The 19991-nt window shown below is 39.3% G+C and overlaps 1 protein-coding gene across 1 annotated transcript; it reads right to left on the bottom strand.

Moving 5' to 3' along the window:
* Positions 1 to 3564: 3564 nt before the first annotated feature.
* Positions 3565 to 10740, bottom strand: LOC148102846 (uncharacterized). Its single transcript, XM_087841091.1, has 7 exons — positions 10641 to 10740; positions 7666 to 7977; positions 6929 to 7243; positions 5987 to 6073; positions 5737 to 5823; positions 5458 to 5507; positions 3565 to 3897 (listed from the first exon to the last, which is right to left on the bottom strand). Exons 1-7 carry the CDS (start codon positions 10675 to 10677, stop codon positions 3607 to 3609), a joined length of 1179 nt encoding a protein of 392 aa, XP_087697217.1. The 5' UTR covers positions 10678 to 10740; the 3' UTR covers positions 3565 to 3606.
* Between the last annotated feature and the right edge of the window lie 9251 nt (positions 10741 to 19991).

The following is a 19991-nucleotide window of genomic DNA, read 5'->3' on the forward strand; positions in this document are numbered from 1 at the left end:
AGCTCTGTTATCACTTCCAACATCAATGAAGACAGAAAACTAAACTACAGTGACGTTTGTACGGTTACTGAAGTTTGGCTAGCTGGTATATAATGATGTGCTACGTGACCGCTAGCAACACAGCTATGTTAGCATAACATAAACAAGCTAACTTTTTTTCCACTCGATAAAAGTTAGCGTGAGTGTTCTCGGTGGTCAGGAACAAATGTAATCGCATGGCAGGATGCTGTAAAAGGACCAAACTTCAGCCAGGAGAACAACTGAGATAATCCATCCACAATACGAGGTTAGTCATTCATATACTGCTGCATGGGCTGGGCTGTAGTTACATCCTAAGGTTTTAAAAACTGAGCTTAAATAAATGATTAGCGGTAATAAAAGCCGAGGGAGGTCAACAGTGATCACTGACTGTTTTAGGAGCTTTTTGAGATTAAATAGAAGAAAACACAAAACATTAAACATGTTAACAACACAAAAGCCATATTAAACGCAGACTACTTTAGGCCGGGAAGTAGGATTCGTCATGTCATCACTTAACGACCGGATTCAAATCCAAAGTCAGGAAACAGGCAGGCAAAATCATCGCAGAGCCATCACACCAGGTTCTGTCCAACTCCTCTGCTCTGGCAGGTGCTACGCTAAAACCAGCAGACTTCTTTATGGGTCCTTGCACCATTCCATCATAACTATACTATACGTTCATTGTTTATAAATTTAAGGAACCAAGTACAGGATATTTGATAAGGCTGATACAGTCTGATAAAGCGTCACAGGTTTTACAGCAGCTGGGGGAAGGAGACACAGGTGGGCACGTTCAGACAGTGAGACACGGTAAGAAGCCAAACGCAGAATTTGAAGAAGTTTTAACAAATAACCATTAATGACATTGGAAAACATGAAGCATGAATTTAACCTCTTAAGCCCCAACGCCCCCTGATACGGGGGCAAAAGGCAGGAGATCAGTTAGGCTTGGGGCTTAAGAGGTTAAATAAATAAATGAGAAAGTAAGGCCAAAGTAAACAAAGAGAAAACATCTAATAATAAACAAGAATGCAAAGCTCCAAAGAACTAAAAACCAGGGACGACCACAGACGTGGAGAGAGTTATTATTACAGAAAATGTGTTTTTCAGGACAAGCAGGGTCATGGTGTCCTACTGTATTTATAAATCTTAAACAACAATTAAACTAAAATTGTTGTTTATTGATTTCAGTCTGACAGCACCATCCTCTGTAAATATGTTGTATTGTATGTTAAGTCTTGATGTATTCAGATGCATCGGTGCAAGCACTAAATATTGTTTTTTAGTCTTTAAACACATACAGCTTGTAATAAACTGAGAAGACCACACGAGATGCAAATGCAAAACTTTTTTAATAGCATCATCAGAAGCTTTTTTAAATTTTCCAAATCAACTACAATACAAACTGTAACTGAGAAAGAAAAGAACAAAATAAAAAGGTACAATCATTAATATGATGATGAAGAAGAATTGCTTAAAAACATGAATGGTTTCATCCTGGGAGGAAACGCATCCCATGGGGGTTGCGTCAGGATGGGGATAAAAAAAATGGTAACCTACTTTGGAAACCCTTTGTAACAAAGGAGCAGCTGAAAGTAGCATCAACTGAACCTGACGTCATGGTGACCATGCACAAAAAACAGAAACAAAGTAAAAGTGCACATTTGGGAAGTAACAAATGAATAATAATTTTAAAAATAGCATAAAAAGGTTCCTGGTGCAGCTCCAATTGTCACGGTTCTGGGTCATTGTGACCCAGCTTTTTCTGTTTTTCTAAATATATGATTTGTTTGGGTTTTTGAGTTGTGCTGGTTTGATTTGGTATTAAGGGTTATTCTTGGTTTTGTTCTCTTTACTTTATTTGGTGTTCTGGCCTTCAGTTTAAGTCACTGTCTTCTCTGTTTTGTGTCATATTCTTTATGTCTCTCTCAGTGTCAAGTTTCTTATTTCCTGTTTTACTTTGAAAGTTCATGTCTCATGTCAGTGTGTTCAGTGTGTTTTCCCTGGCTCGTTAGCCTAATTTCTCCCAGCTGTGTCTCCCTCCTGTTGCCCATTCCCTGATTACTCCCTGTGTATAAACCCTGTGTTTTCCTGTGTTCTCTATTGCGTTGTACCCTCAACACGGTGTGTGTTTGTTATGCCCATTTTTCTGGCACCTCTGTTCTAAGTCTTGTCTTCTTTTGTTTTTTGCGTTGCTTTTCTGAGTTTTGTTTTATGAGAAAGTTTTTCCAGCAATAAAGCTGTGTTTTCAGTTTAAGTCCTGTCTCTGAGAGTCTTGCATTTTGGGACCTTTTTTCCTGCCTGCCTGCCACACAGCCAACCATGACACTAAGGCTACATTCACACTGCGGGCGAAAGCGCATCAAATCCGACTTTTTTGACCCTATGCGACTCATATCCGATCATGGTGTGACAGTGTGAACGGCTCAAATCCGATATTTTCAAATCCGATCTGGGTCACTTTCGTATGCGGTACTGAATCCGATACATATCCGATGTTTTAGGAAGCGACTGCTGTGTGATGGTCAGGTCGCATTAAATCCGTCTTTTACGTCACTGACACAAGACAGACGCTAATTATCAGCGCCGGAGAAGACACCGCGAACGCTTCCTGGCCATTCAGATGTTAGTGAAACTGTTGGGAAGACAACGTTGGAGAAACGTGAACATTTTATTTGTTCTGTATAATCTGCAGATTCTGACAGAAATCTGCAACTATCCTTTGAAGCAGCGCTCCTCTAAAACAGCAATAAGGATCATTATTAGGTTATTTACATTATTATGTAAATAACAAAATAACTTAAAGCAAAAATTGGGAAACGTAAAGTCTGAAGTCTTTATATTAAGGGCCATCAGTCAAACAATACTGTTTGCTCTGGGTCTAAACAGAGCGCGTTATGTGTGACGTCTTCTTTTGCGCATGCGGCCGCTTTAAGCGTTCACACTAGAGCGCATTTTATTTGTAGTGTGAACGAGCAGACAAAAAAATCGGATTTGATCAAAAAATCTGAATTGAGCATCAAGACCTGCAGTGTGAACGTAGCCTAATATCTTGACAGGGGTAGATGCCTGCTCTGTCCTTGCTTGTCCAGGTAGCTGTGGGTGGCAAACACACCATGTCTTCCCTTTTCTGGCCTATAATAGGCTTGAATTTTTTAATATATAGTGCTGTGAAAAAGTATTCTGCCATCTTTCTGATTTTTTTTCTATTCTTTTAATGTTTTTTTTGCATATTTTTCACATCTTACATTTGTCAGATCATCATTTTTAAACAATGGCTTTTTTATTAAGAATATTTCCTTCATACATATAAACAAATAGAGTAGAGAAGGATTACAAAAGTGAAATAAAGGAAAAAAATATAAACGTAAATAACATAGGATCCGACAAAATAATCCCATTCATTCCCACCCAGGTCACTGCCCTAGATCTGTACACTGTATTTCCACACCTGACACGAAGTTTCAGGAAGCACCTGAAAAGTTCTTATAGATTTTGAATGCATCAAGAAAAGGTTTGAAATTTCCCAGATCATCAAATTTTAATAGCTAGAAAGCAAGCAGTAAATAGAGGAGCAGTCAGGACTTAACCCTTCTCAGTGCCGCTGTGGCACGGCAACAACAGGGAGTAGAAAGGGTCAATTGAAACTCTGGATGGATGATTTGCTGTAGACTTTGTATCATGCTGGCCTGGTTTCCACTGACTAAAATCTGTATCAGAGTCAGCCTCACCAGAGATGTTTTTAACGTTGACTTTGGATTCATGCATGAAGAAAGATGGGTTTGTGGGGAAGTTGGCAGTGGCATAAACTGTTTTCAGTGCAGGTCTTGTGACGGACGTCTGGGAAGACTCGTGTATTGCCTCATAGATATTATCCTAAAGAATGACAAACACAAAAAAGGTTTATATCCAATCTTAATAGTAAGCATTACATGTACTAAAGACCTTAAAAAATGGAATTGCTCTCTATCACTAAAACCTGCTAATTACTGCCCAGGTGCAAATCCAGCTCAGGGGCTTTTGGGAGCACTGCAGTTGAAACCGGCATCACTGTAAACATAACCAGCAGCAGCCAGAGACAACAACATGTATGTTTATTTGAGTATGTATTTGTATATTTGAGTTTCTTGCAAACAGGTTTTCACTAAAGTGCACACGCTGTCCTGTTAAATGGTGTATGTGTAAACCTGATTTAGACTGGTTATGAAATTTTACTGAAAAACAGTTTTTACACGTTTATATTACAATATTATTACATATATTGTGATAATATTGTAATATATATATATATATATATATATATATTACAATATTATATTATATATATATATATACGTATATATATATATATATATATATATATTAGGGGTGCAACGATACTCGTATCGATATTGAACCGTTCGATACAGTGCTTTCGGTTCGGTAGCATATGTATCGAACAATACAAAATTATTTATTTATTTTATCAACTTTTCTTCTGACGATGCTGTCTGTGTTGAGCGCTCAGTGGATCTGCGTTCGACTACTCCGCCTAGGCTGCACTGTCGAGTGCAGATCCACTGAGCGCAGTGCAAGCTAGCGAGACAGAAGCTAAGCTCATTGCAACATGGCAAACTGAACCTCCCCCACCCTCATTCAGATCTGGCGTTTGGAACTATCTTGGTGTTCATGTGACGTATGACCCCGAAGGTAAGTGCGTCATGGACTAAAGTAAAACAGTATGTCAGATGTGCCACGCAATGCTCAATTAATGGGAACTAGTGCGTTAGCGCAGTTAGCTCGTTAACGTGTTGACGCCGTCCAGCCCCACGCACGGGGCGATCCGCGGTAGCTCGTTAACGGAGATTTGCCGTGCTATGGCGTTAACGTCATTTCAGATTAACGCTGACAGCACTAGTGGGAACACAACGAATATGACTGCACATTTACGCCGACATCATCCTAGTGCAAAGACAAGTGGAAGCAGACAAAAACAACAAGCACGCATGCTACAAACTTTACCCGAGTCATTTAGACAGCCGTTAGCACATGATTCTCCTTATGGGGACCTGATATGTTTAATATGCTGCTGAGAATATAGCCCAGAAGAAGCGTATAGTAGAGCTTTTATTTTGGAAAGAGACATTTCTCTGTAATAAACTCTCTTTTCCAAAGATGAGTGATTTCTCGATCATATAGATTTATTTTTTTATCATTATTATTTTGTTGTTTTAGCAACATTAAATTTAAAAACTGTACTAAAATATATTATATTAAAATATATATTTATAATTTTAATAAATGACAAATTAAAAAGGCATGAACCTTTTTTGTATCGAAAAAATATTGAACCGTGACACCAAAGCATCGAACCGAACCATGAATTTTGTGTATCGTTGCACCCCTAAGATTATATATATATATATATCTTAGACACACACAGACATGTATACATACTTCTTTGTTCTGTGCCTCTCCATTTTTTCTGTGTTTTGACCATGAAAAACCTGACAGAGAAAAATAAGAAAACATAAGGAAGAGAAAAAAACATTTTTTTAAACTAACAGACAAAAAACTGTCCAAACTGACAGAGTAACATTTGTTTCTTTTAATTTAATTGACTAATATATGAACCGCTGAATGTGTCTGACTACTGAAAAGTAAATATATTTTAGATACTTTATACATGAATATGTTAGGATGGCCATTTTTATAGCAAATTTATATTTTACCTACATTTGTAGGTGAAAACCACAATAACCACAAGTAGCAGGAGAGCAACGAGGACAGCCGCAGTGATGACCACAGTTAAAGGAGAACCAGCTGTAAGACAAAAAACACAAGAAAACCCACAATGGCAGCTGTAAACACAGACATGTCTGCTAGAACTGTGAGTTTAATAGAATTCACATAAATACACTAACAGGCTTTAATTTTAATTTAATTTAATTTAATTTAAATCAATCAATAAAAAGCACTTTCTCACAAGGACCTGTCACAGGAGTCTGGGTTGTAGAACTGGTGGCTGGAGTTGGAGGATTCAGGGATGTAGTGGACGATGTAGTGGAGGGGTCTGGGTACACAAAAGTATGAAAGTTGTGCATTGAAACAATAGTAAATTAACAAGCTGCCATTATTACAGATAAATTAACAATATTTAGTGAATAAAAAAAGTTCATTATTTGGAAACATCGCTGCCAAGTTTAGTTTCTTTTTTCATGAGACATAATATATAAAATACAATGAAATGATTGTACCATTTTTTTACTGCCTGTATTTATTTTAAATGTATTAGATGACCATAGGGATATCATCTCTGAGTTACTCTCATTACTTATAGATCAAACATTAGAAAAAAGTAGAGGATTTTGAAGCAAGAATTTTTGTCTCACATGGATTACTTGTTCACATTTGGCCATTTATAATGAGCTTTCAATAGGAAATAGTCCGAAAACAAAGGTTGTGTTTCTGAAATGTCCTGTTTCACTCTTTGTTTAAAGATTCTAAATAACATTATAAAATTTGTATTCTTCTATCAAATATACTATATGTTCCTCTTTCTTCAACATTTGTACACAAAACTGTTCGATTGTCAAGAACATCAACAAAAGAGAACCAATGCACTCATTGCACACACACACACACGTGTGTGTGTGTGTGTGTGTGTAAAAAGAGATGTGCTATCAAAAAGAGAAGGCAAAGAAATGAAAAAAATAACATTTAAAAATGCAAATAAAAGACTAAATCATTCCCTGCAAATCATTAGAAACTAGTCAAACCCTTTGACCAGATTATGCAAAAAAAAAACCTTCTACCTCGTGCTGTAGGAGTTTCTACTATGACTGATGTGCATTTTAAGACATGAGCGAGACATGAAAACATGTGGAGCACATAAACAGAAACACACGTACTAGATTATTTTTCTCACCTTCAACCTCCAGTTTTATTTGTCTGAATGAAACTCTGTAGCTTCCATCATTTGATTCCCCTCCACACCAGTAGACACCAGCGTCCTGTGAGGAAACATCCCTGATGGACACGTCGAAGCCTCTGCTGGTGTTTGTGAGTCTGAATTTCCCGTTTAACGTCGGAACTTTTGTTGATAAAATATCCTTACAGGTGAAATTCTCCCCTCTGCAGAAAAACTGGACCCAGGACTTGAAATCGTCATCTGGATAATCACACTTGATGTTGATGTTAGCTCCTCTGGTCACAGTTTGAGTAAATGGTTGCTGGCATTTTTCTGTATATAAAAAAAAAAAAGACAAAACCCCCCAAACAAGGTCAATAAAGTATTTGAATGTGCTTCATTATATCACAACATGTAACTTGTACTTTGTCGCACACTACTTTAACATTTTTAACTTCCTCGTGTGTGAACAAAGGTGTGAAACAGATGAAGAAATCAGCAAACTGTGAAATTTCCTTTCAAAAGTCTGGGATGTAAAGTAACTTCTGAGATTAAAAAACAAACAAAGTAATGTAAACATGCGTTTAACCTGTAATCTGTAATAAATCTTTACTTTTCCAAACTATGATTTATGTTGTGTGATAGAAACAAACTATATAATACCAAAATACAGGTGAGGAAATCTGTTTTTAGTTATTAATTTCTTGTGTTGTACTAATAACATCAACAACAACAATAATAATCACATTTCTTACTAGAGTCCAATTTCTTTTTGACAGGAGATCTGTTTGAGCCTTGATCAAATTCACATCTGTACTTCCTAAAGTCTTCTTGTTCAAGATCTCTGATGCCCACCATGAGAGTTTTATTTTTTGTGTCATGGTACAGAGAAAATCTGCCTTCATCTTCCCAAACATCCTTCAGAGAGCTTCGTAAGCTTGGTCTATTGGGAATAACTACATTGATGTGGTCATATTTTTTATTTGCTTCAGGATATTTGCAGGTGAATTGAACCCATCCTTGTTTGCATGCCTCCACACCATCTTTATCACCATCAACAGCACAACCTGCAGATCAAAGACAAAAAGTTGATTTTGAATATTTTTAGTATTTCTGACTTGAGAGAGATGATGTTGCTACACAGTCGTCACTATGAGTAAACTGCATGTTGAACTTTTCCAACAGGTTTGTGATTTTTGCTTTTTGAAAATTGGTCAAAACCTCTTCTCTCAAAACAATAGAAGATGTGACGGTCTCTACATCAGGGGTGGGCGAACGCCAGGCCTTAAGGGCCGGTGTCCTGCAGGTTTTAGCTGTGTCCTTTATTCCAACACAGCTGATTTAAATGGCAAAAAATACCTCCTTAACATGTCTTGAAGTTCTCCAGAGGTCTGGTGATGAACCAGTCATTTGATTCAGGTGTGTTAAACCAAGGTGATATGTAAAACCTACAGGACAGCGGCCCTTGAGGCCTGGAGTCCCCCACCCCTCCTGTACATATTAGAGACCAAACCTCTGCCCTGATGGAAGAACCTGATTAAATCATTAGTCTGGTCTTTTTGCATTTTTGGTCTATCAGGAAGGCTTTAATTTCATGTAGATGCTCAAGGTCGTTAAGAGTGGCACCACTACTCTCACAGCACAGTTCAACTTTTTTCCAATTTGCTCATTTTTCTGATTATAAGACTTCTAAACCTCCAAGTCAGAGAAATGTTTGAAAAAAAGAATCAACAAATGAAGAAGAAAACATTTAAATTAATGTCCAGTTTTTGCAGATGACCTTGGGGTAAAGGTGTTGGGACATCCACCTCTGGGAAGATTGGCAGCTATCTTGGGTGTTTTCCACTCATGAATAATTCCGACCGGTGGCACTGACATCACATCTTATGAAGACTCTAGAGCGGCTCTTCCTCAACCTCCTCCGACCACAGGTACAACATGCCCAGGACCCACTACAGTTTGCCTACAAGGCGGGTGTCGGAGTGGAGGATGCCATCCTGTACCTCCTGCATAGAGCCCACTCACACCTCGATGGGGGAAAAGGCACGGTCAGGATCCTGTTTCTTGACTTTTCCAGTGCCTTTAATACCATCCGGCCCTGTCTGCTCCAGGAGAAACTGAACAGGATGGAGGTGGACCCCTGCCTGGTGGCTTGGATCTCCGACTACCTCACCGACAGGCCACAGTACGTCAGGCTGAAGGACATCACGTCTGACACTGTGGTCAGCAGCACAGGAGCACCACAGGGAACTGTGCTGTCCCCTCTTCTCTTCACCCTGTACACCTCTGACTTCTGCTACAACTCTGAATTATGCCACATTCAGAAGTTTGCAGACGACACAGCCATCATGGGGTGTATCTGGGATGACCAGGAAGAGGAGTACAGAAGTCTGGTGAGGAACTTTGTCGCATGGAGTCACACAAACCACCTGCAACTCAACACCTCAAAGACTAAGGAACTGGTTGTGGACTTTGGGAGGTCCAGAGCAGGTCCACTGCCGGTTCAGATAGAGGGGGAGGAGGTGGAGGTGGTCAACAAGTACAAGTACCTCGGGCTGTGGGTGAACAATAAACTGGACTGGTCATGCAACACAGAGCACCTGTACAAAAAAGCCCGAAGCCGACTGTACTTCCTCAGGAGGCTGAGGTCTTTTAACATCTGCAGGAAGCTCCTGAGGATGTTTTACCAGTCGGTGGTTGCTGGAGTACTGTTCTATGCTGTGGTGTGCTGGGGGAGCAGCACAGCAAAGAAGGACTCATCCAGGCTGGAAAAACTGATCAGGAAGGCTGGCTCTGTGGTTGGCATGAAGCTGGACACTCTGGTCAAACTGCTGGACATTATGGACAATGCTGGGCATCCTCTGCACACGGCCATAAACAACCAGAGGAGTCTGTTCAGTGACAGGTTGCTTCTCCCAAAGACAAGAACCAACAGACTTAAAAACTCCTTTGTCCCACACACCATCAGACTGTTTAACGCCTCTCTGGAGGGGAGAGGGAGGGGAAACAGGAGGACAAAGGAGGAGGGAACAACTAAGCTGTAGTGCCTCTTCACTTCACTGTGCAATTACCTTTTGTTAATAATCAGCGGTGCAATAGACTCCATATTTGAAATGTGCAATTCACTTGTATATTTATTTTTATTTTTATTCCTATTTATTCTATTTATCCCCTTTGTATATTTTATCTATATATGTCTTTGTATTTTTTATATATATATATATATATATATATATATATATATATATATATATATATATATATATATATATATATATATATATATATTCTTAACTCTGTAACTTCTGTCGGTGCTGTGCTTTTTTTGGAAAACAAATTTCCCAGAGGAACCCACCCGAGGGATTAATAAAGTTTTATCTAATCTAATCTAATCACTCTAAATTTTGAATGATGGACTTCAAATTGTTTGACTTGAAATGGTCTTACAAACCCTTCACAAATTGATTGCTTCTCTAAGATCACTGCTGATGTCTTCTCTGAAATGACATCATGTAATAAATCATGTGTCGTTGTTCATCTAAGGCTGTTTATACCTAATATTAAGACCTTTCATTATGTTGTGACATGTTAACCCTTAGGATTTACAGAATCTAAAATTTAAAGCTTGCTTTGTTTTTATCATGACTGTAAATGGCAACAATTTCGGGTCATCATATACATGAAATTATTATAATAATGAATGTGTAATATTAGTAATCAGTAGTCTTACCTGTCATCAGCGTGAGGATGAGCAGCAGGAGCTTCATTATTTTATAATCAGTGCGCTTGTTCAAGCGTCTCCGCGATGTCGTCTAAAACTTTATAGTGCTACTTTGTTTCCAGAAAAAAGAGGAAACTGCTAACGTCATCAAGGATATGAAATAGTGTCTATATGGTTTTTACAGAATTGCATCATCTAGTTTAAAGTCAGACAATAGAAAGAAAACAGGATGTGACTCACTTTAACTCACCGCCCATTGCACAAAAACACAAAACCACAGCTTGTTTCATCAGCTGTTATTTCTAAAAGTGTGGCAGCTGAGTGCAGTCTCACTTTGATTATGTGTGTCCACACACAAACCGAGCTAAAGAAACCGCTTTATGGATAATAACAATAATAACAACAACTGCATACAAACATAGCAAAGCATCGTTTCTACCTTCTGTTTTTGTCACAATACTTTTTAGAAAATGAAAAAGATGAAGGATTTTGCACTCTGGTGCCTGCTCTGAACAACAGCAGGTATCAAACACATTCCTTCTACTACTTGGCCCAGTTTTCTAAACTCGTCATTAGTCATTGATAAATCATGATTACTGTTATCGCAGCAGCACAACTCACAAAAGATGAGCCACAGAACACTTTACACTATATCACAGGGCCAGGCTATGAAAGTAAGTGCTAAGTTTAGACCACGACTAGTAGACCTCTGAAGAATACATGTAAAGGGTTTGTTTACTTATACTAAGCTCATTCAATTAAATAATAATTTAAAAAAACGATGCTGGGTCTAGTATGTTACTATTATCACTTTTTTGGAGAATGCAGTAATTTAACAGCAATTACAATTATTGTGCTACTTCTATTACAGGGTACTTCATATAGCTCCACATGGGCAGATAAAAAGGAAGAAGAAAGACATCAGTCGTGCTTTCTTCTTCCTGTGTAGTTAAGGTGCAATTAGCTGACTTCAATTTGTAGCATGTGTGTGTGTCTGACGTGACAGTGGCAGAACTTCCTGCTGTTGGATCTCTGGCTGACACACCTGTGTTCCATCAGTTTATCTTCCTGTTGTGCACTTATGGGGTGATTGTGGCTCAAGAGTTGGGAGTTCGTCTTGTAATCGGAAGGTTGCCGGTTCGAGCCCCGGCTCGGACAGTCTCGGTCGTTGTGTCCTTCGGCAAGACACTTCACCTACCGCCTACTTACTTACCTACTGTTGCCCAGAAGGGCCGATGGCGTGATGTGGCAGCCTCTGTCAGTCTGTCAGTCTGCCCCAGGGCAGCTGTGGCTACAACTGTAGCTTGCCTCCACCAGTGTGTGAATGGGTGGATGACTGGGTGTGTAAAGCGCTTTGGGTTCCCTAGGGGGGACTAGTAAAAGCGCTATACAAATACAGGCCATTTACCATTTATGGACGAGCGCTCTGTCAACAGCATCAACAAATACTTCCTGAGATTCATCTCTCCAAAGAAAACTCACCAGCCTGATCTACCCACTCCATAACTCAACCTCCACAGGGCTCGCAAAATTGCTAGCCCGACGTCCCGGGGCTAGCAATTTTTCCAGTCGGGCTACCAAAATCTATCTCTGCCCTGCCCGTCGGCCTATCGTAGGAAGGAAAAATATATGTCAATGCTTTTGCATTCTTTCGGAAATGTAGCTGGGTAATTATGTCATTGGCATCGGTGAGCCACTGTCAATATGTGACATTGAGTTTTTTGCTTTCACTTTGCAATCGCGCAAACTGTGTATAGAGAGCGACAGCACTGATTGGTGAGTCACGATAATTTGTGCACCAATTCCTCTGACATCGTCTTATCAATCGTTAGCTTACTATGCAAACATGACAAGTGAAATCTCCCGCAGCTTAAACATGTGAGAGGTAAATAAATTTATTTTGGGCTACAAAAAACTGAAGAGTCTCTGCCCGAAGGGCTACCAGGGATTTTGAAATTTTGCGAGCCCTGCTCCACCATTGAAGTGGCTTTTTAACTTTTGCAGTAAATCCTTAAACTTGAATGATGCGTTTACTTCCACCTGCTGCACCAGCCTGGGAACCAACAGGAAATTGTACTGACACAGAAATGGAGATAAATGAACAACGATTGAGTGAAGAGGGAGAAAGTTTGATCAGACTAGAAATGGACTGTAATATGTTACTAGCGTGTGTGAATGTTTGAAACTGGGCATTACTGGAGTTTAATGAGTGAATAGCATCTGTTGCACAAGACACCATTAAAGGAGCATCCTACAGGGATGCGCGGACCAAACAGTCCTCATACGAACTCCACAATCACCAGCAGATTGTGTCGATTGTGTTGAAACCTACAATTTAAACCCATCTGTCATAACTAATACTACGCATAATTTTTCCTGACAATCCTCAGCGGGTATCTTGGCTGTGTGGACTAGGAGGGACACCCCCTTATTTCATGCAGCACTAATGGCTTTTGGCCCATGTCATGGTTTTGGAGTCTGATAGCATACATCATCTGCTCCAAGGGAAACATGGAACAATGGCTGAGTGTGTATTTATGGTTTATGAGTGTGTTTGCAACCTGTGTGACTGCCAGCCAATCTGGAAAGAAAACATAGATAAGATAAGAGATTTTATATGGTTTGGGGTCCTCAGAGCCAAGTGCTGTACTACACACACATGCAGAGCTGATTGGTTTATAAAGACTCTGGCTGTGATTTATTGGTTATTTATGATCTGCTGGTGAGAAGAACAATTACAAGGGCTTTTAGTAAAAGCTCAAGTCTGTTAGAGTGATGAACAACAGGCTATGAACAGGCAAGCAAGTGCATGCATGATGATATGTTTGTTTTGTTTCTATTTTTTGTTCCTGTTACCATTTGGCAGTAACGTTTCTGAGTTTATTATGTGCTAAAGCCAGTCCTGACATTAATAAATCAACATTCAGACACTTGTTTTATTAACCTTTAGGTGCTGTCAGCATGTCCTAAAATTTGCAACGTGTAAATGTACATGAGTATTTTCAGGCCATGCACATCGGTCTTTGATAGTCCCTAAACTAACTCCTTTCTGTGGAATCATGGTAACAGCCTCCTTTTTGAGAATAATAAGTACCTGGAAAGTAGGTCTGTCATTAAGCTGGATTCTTCTACACTCTTGAAACATCACCAGACTGAATGGCTGTTATCAGTGGTTATCACCAGAGGTGTGGACTCGAGTCACATGACTTGGACTCGACTCGAGTCATTAATTTTATGACTTTAGGCTTGACTTGAAAAAATGTTCTAAGACTTGTGACTTGACTTGGACTTTTACACCAATGACCTGGGACTTGAATTGGACTTGAACCGCTTTACTTGAAGAGACTTGATATTTCACCCCAAATATAAAATTTAACACGCATATTATATAGAAAGTGTGCACCATTAATTCAGTTCATTTATTCAAACCGCACTCCGTACGTATGAGTGCGTGAGCTGTAGCACAGCCAATCAAATTAACCAGATTTTTTTTAAGAAGTAAAAAAAACCGCTCAAAAATGCTGCGAGGACTTATTTTTTTCAGGTACATAAACTATGAAGTAGTCAACAAAAAAACAAAATGCAACATGCAAAACATGCAAGAAGAGAATCACAGACAGATGGAACAACTTCCAACTTTGTCTGACAGTTGAAGTTGCATAAAGAACGGTAGGTTCTCTTTTGCTACGATGAGATAGCTGACTTCATCTAGCAAATGTCGTCCAGGCTACGTTGATGATACTGTTTGGTTTTAATGTGTATTATATTTTTGTCATGCAATTTTAAAGCCGGTCCTACAAGCACATCCAAGAATAACATGCAGCTTATCTCAGAACTGTTGGTGAAAATTATTCTTGGAGCTAAGTTTAATTGAGCTGCATTTTATAGAGGTGCAATTTCACAATTTGTGTATATTTTCTAAGTTCACTATTTCGTCATGTGTTCAGAAAAACACAGATTTAAAAATCACATGGTCTAATATTTACATATTTAGCATATAACTGCAACATGCTTTTATTTCTTTTTTCTTTATTTAAAGACTCGAAAGGACTTTAAATTCAAAGTTTCAGACTTGTGACTTTACTCTGACTTTTACACCAGTGACTTGAGACTCGACTCTGACTTGCCTGACATTACTTGAGACTTGACTTATGACTTGAGGGTAAAGACTTGAGACTTACTTGAGACTTGCAAAACAATGACTTGGTCCCACCTCTGGTTATCACTCTCATACAAATTACCAGTGGGCACTCCTGTTAACTCATCTGGGACTGACAACCTTCTTGCAGATTGTTATAATCCATATATCCATCCATATAATCAAAGCCTACTTTTTCCTAACCCTGTACTTTTTTTGTCAAAACCTAGTGCAGTACTTTTGGCCTAAATCTTTACAGCTTACAGTTAGGTGTGGCTCAGGTGACTCTAAACCTTTAGGTCGACACTGCTGTGGGACTTTTCATGATGCACTGAGCACTTCTCCTCTATTCTCTTGCTCATTAACTTTTCTTTACTCTCCTGTAGTTTGTGTTTTGTCCTGTTTGTTGCAGCTGTTTCATACCATGAAAGCTAATTAAATATTTCTATTGTCTAAACCTGAAGCAACAGTCTCAATAAGGTAAACTGTGGTTGGAGACTACAACAATAACATTATTAAGACTGCATGCAGCGAACCAGGACTCTTGTTGCATTTAAAAGTTTTGTTGCTTCAAAGACAGGGATCAGGTCTGTGACCACTCACAGTCAGTCACCATCTTAACATGCAACAATGCTACGATGACAAATCGTCAGTATATTACGCTTTCGGCCACCCAACACATCCTTATACTACGAGTTTGGAAAAATGAGGAAACATGATAACCGTTTGTAATGAACCTACACATGTATGTTTATTTCACTTAAATTGCTGTGGAAAACACTTCCTAACTACCTAAGGTGGTGGTTAACGTTAGGGATAAGATTAGGGTTAGGGCTGGAATACACGGCTGGAACGTGTGTTACCGCGGAAGCGTTATTCTTTTCAATTTCATGCACAATAATAACAAAAATAAACTTTTAAGATATTTTCATGCGAGAATGTTGCTGTGTAAACTTCTAATATCTGCTCGATTCATCAAGACATCACATAAGTGTTCTAACGTTTTCGGAGATGCCTGTTACCCACCACCTGACCGGGTGGTCACTCGGGTTAAACATAATATAAAAGGCTGAACTGACAAAAAGTCACTGACTACACCACCAGGTATTACAGGAAAAACCATAAAGCCTTTGAACGAAAACAAACGCTGTTGTCACAGTGATGTACAGTCTTGTTGGTATATATGTATGATTTGTATCACCTTCATGTTTCCAAACCGATATCATGAGCAGCAGCTTTCTGTGGCTCCAGCAAACATCAGCTGATACTAGAAATTAATATTAAATAAATTCTAACAACAGCTGATCAAGCTTGAACGTGCTGCTGTTGTTGTTTAGCACAACATCCGCTGGTTTCCTGTTTCTGGCGCAAAGTGGGCGATAAACAAACAAAGACGATCAGCTGATCATTGATCAGTTTCATGATTGAAGTAGCAACAGGAGAGAGAGGGGGGAGAATGAGGGGAGAAGAGGCTGTGCAGCAAAGACAGAATAACTCCAGCTTTGTGTCTTTTTTTTCATTCTTGCTGAAGTCCGGGACGAATCGCGTTCCTTTTCCCCTCAATACAGATGTGTTGTAATTGGTCCAGCCCAGAGTTGATCATGACCAGTTGGCTAATCCACCACCTTTCATTGTTTATATCGTTACAAAAACAAACAAACATAAAAATGAAAAATCACCATCGGCCCACCGGGCAAATGTCCGGTATGCCCAACGGCTAGTCCAGCTATGGGTCAGCTGGTGGGTAACAGGCATCTCTGAAAACATTAGAGCACTTATGCAAATATGTGATGTCTTGATGAATCGAGCAGATATTTGAAGTTTACACAGAAACATTCTCGCATGAAAATATCTTAAAAGTTTATTTTGTGACCCAGACAGAGTAACATTTCAAACTCCGCCACTCTGTGTTCCTCCGCCACTGCCTCGTTTGAGTTTTGGACAAAATGGATTCTGGAATATTGCATTTTGTCATTTCGAGCTGATTGGAGACCAAAACAGCCAATCAGATATTTTTGCATCCAAGTCTGTGATTGGCTGGTTTTGTGGCACAAATACAACGGTGTAGAGAAAGAGTTGAGCGCGCGAGCAACACATTGCGAGCGAGAGCAAATACAGAAACTGAGCGAGAGGGGCTGTTGTGTGTGTGTGTGTGTGGATAATAGCAAACATTGAAATACTTTTTTTGTACGCAGGAATGAATTTTGTTCACTCAAATTCAGCTTTTCTTCGCTCAAAATAAATTTCTCCTCAAAATGCAACACTTGCACCTGCAAACTTTTTTTACGTGCGCCCAGAATAGTGGCACAAAAATAACGCCATACTAATGGCGACTAAACCGTTTATGATAATACAGTGTTTAACTTTGATAAATCAAAGTTGCAAATACAAAGTTGCTGCAGAACTGCAATTTAACTGAAAATACCATTCACTATGTGCTCAGCTGTCTTCTTTTATATAGGAATATAACCAGAATACAACCAGAATACAAAGAGCTGAGTCCCGTCCCCTACTACAACGAGACACGCCACAGACAAAAAGCTGTGATTGATTACTGCAGACCGATTCAGATTGATTGCAACATGTTTGGCAATTAACACATCTTGGAAACCAGTTGTTCATCCAAACTACTTGCAATTGATCACAAAGCAAAAAAATATTTTTTCTCAAAGAGACTGACATCCTAGTTTTACTCTGTTGTGACTGAGCCATAAACGAATACATTTGGTTCCTGAAGCTAATCAACCAGTGAAAAATGAAAATGAAAACAGTTTATTTTGTAATTTTGAAGGTTCACAGAATTAACAACATCCAAAAAGTAACAACAAAATTAAGATCGGCAAATTAAGACGACTATTAAACGGATAAAAAGCATGAGAAATTAATAAAACCAGTTCATCAAACAGTTCAGGCTTTTCCACTATAGTACAACTACTATACATCTATCAGGCTTTTTTCAACACTAATTGTGAAAGAAAATGTGCAGAAGAATGATTTACAACAGCATTAACCTTTAGGTTTCTTTATGATTGAAGAGCAAATGTCTATGTGCTAAGATTGTAGCATGAAGCACTGCGATGTGTTGAGAGTGTGGTGAAGTTTGATTGATGAGGGTTAATGTTACCCTGCAGTTTGGGGAGCTGTAGTGTGTTTACACAAGGATTTAAAAGCCTGTCAGGAACCACCGGCTGCAGGTTGACCTCCTACAAATTCCTCTCTATAACTGTCAAACACACATTTACCCTGCCCACATGTCTAAGCCCAGCCACTGATTGGCCACAGAGCCAGACGCTCTGAAAACGAGGATGTGTTAAATTCTTTATAAATAATCCACCAACATCTTCCCGATTAAAGAGATTTAATTAGTGAAAAACCACCAGTCGCTTTAAAACTCCTTTTTAAAACATTTTCCTGAATAATTAATTCGCTAAGTGACCTCGTTAATCTTCATAGCTGCTGTTATCACACATTAAATAACTTCTATGATACAGTTAGAATGAAGCAGATAATGCTGTATAAACATGATTATCCCAGTGGTGGGAAATCTTCCTCAGTTTATGACAAGTTTTTAGACTCTAAAAGGTTTTTCTGAGGATGTAACTGCAGTAAATTCCACTTTTTAAAGGAAAGATATGCTTTTACTCCCTCACTGAAAGCATTCCTGTCAGAAACACTGACGGTAGGAGATATCAGAATTTACATGCTACTGTACGTAAACAATGAGACCACTTCATAAAATATCACATTGTTAACTCTTTAAAGCTAAACAGAAAACGCCCCAGGGCAGTTTTCTTTTACATTTTTAATTTTCTGTACCACATAACTTTAAAAAAAAACAGACCATTGAAATGATACCTGCTCATGGTCAGCGGTGTTCAGTTGGTTTGGTTAACTCTGGGCTGAAGTGGACCAAATTTGTAGGTTGGATCATTTTTTCATTGAAGATAAAACTGATAGTTTTTCGGTCTCCTGTTGATCTTCATATTGAAATTGCATCTTATCAATCTCTTTAAGCTTGAGTTTAACTTTGGCACTGCCTTGAATGTAGACCTCAGTTTTCTCTGCAACTTCGAGGCCAAAACACTAGTTGTCAGTGGAGTTTCTCTCTTCAAGCTAATCAGTTCTCCTCCAATTGATTCAAAAATTGGTTGAAGAAAAAAAAAGTCCTTTGGAAATATACAAGATAAAACAAGAGCACTGAACAGGAAAGCCGCGGTCAATGTGGCCTGTGCTGATGCAATGTGTAGTTGATTCAAGCGAGGTACACGTCAGCTTACGGCGCGAGTTACAGTTTGGGATTTTAAAAGTTGCAGTTAAAGCGTATCACAGCAGCAAATGTAAATCTGTTGTTAGTTCTTGGCTATTTTCTGTTATAGACTCACACAGTCAAGTCGTCGTTCCTTAGTACTTAATTAGTGAGCAGTTATTGTGTGATTCAGTGTATGAGTAAAATGTGTCAACCAGCTAAAACTGAATATTCACATAATCTATTTGATTTTCTGGATTAAACGGTGCAAACATCAGATATGTCTGGATATGGATTAAATACATTGTGTATCATCATGCTAACTATCATGCTAAGCTCTCAATTTACCGATTGATCTACGTCCCTACCCTCGCCTATGGCCACGAGCTGTGGGTAGTGACCGAAAGAACGAGATACAAGTGGCAGAAATGAGCTTCCTCTGAAGGGCCTCTTCCTTAGAGATAGGGTGAGAAGCTCAGTCGATTGGGAGGGGCTCAGAGTGGAGCCGCTGCTGCTCCACATCGAGAGGAGCCAGTTGGGGAGTTTCGGGTATCTGACAAGGATGCCTCCTGGGCGTCTCCTGGGTGAGGTGTTCCGGGAATGTCCCACCAGGAGGAGGCCCCGGGGCAGACCCAGGACACGCTGGAGAGATTATATCTCTTGGCTGGCCTGGGAACGTCTTGGTGTTCCCCCGGATAAGCTGGAGGAGGTGGCTGGGGAGAGGGAGGTCTGGGCTTCTCTGCTTAGGCTGCTGCCCATGCACCGGCCTCAGATAAAGTGGAAGAAGATGGATGGCATAAAAATGAGCTTGGGTCCATAAAACATTATGAGGCGGCTGCTGTGATTTGACTGTTATGGGTAACGCTGTGTGGCGAGTTACCCAGAAGAGGGGCTCTGGAAGCAAAGAGTGAAACTAATAAATAGGTTTATTGCTGAAACTCATAAATCACCAGAATAGGAAGACTAAACTATATGA

Source organism: Neolamprologus brichardi, chromosome 5, assembly GCF_056152115.1.
Source record: "Neolamprologus brichardi isolate AB-2024 chromosome 5, ASM5615211v1, whole genome shotgun sequence".
NCBI lineage: Eukaryota > Metazoa > Chordata > Actinopteri > Cichliformes > Cichlidae > Neolamprologus > Neolamprologus brichardi.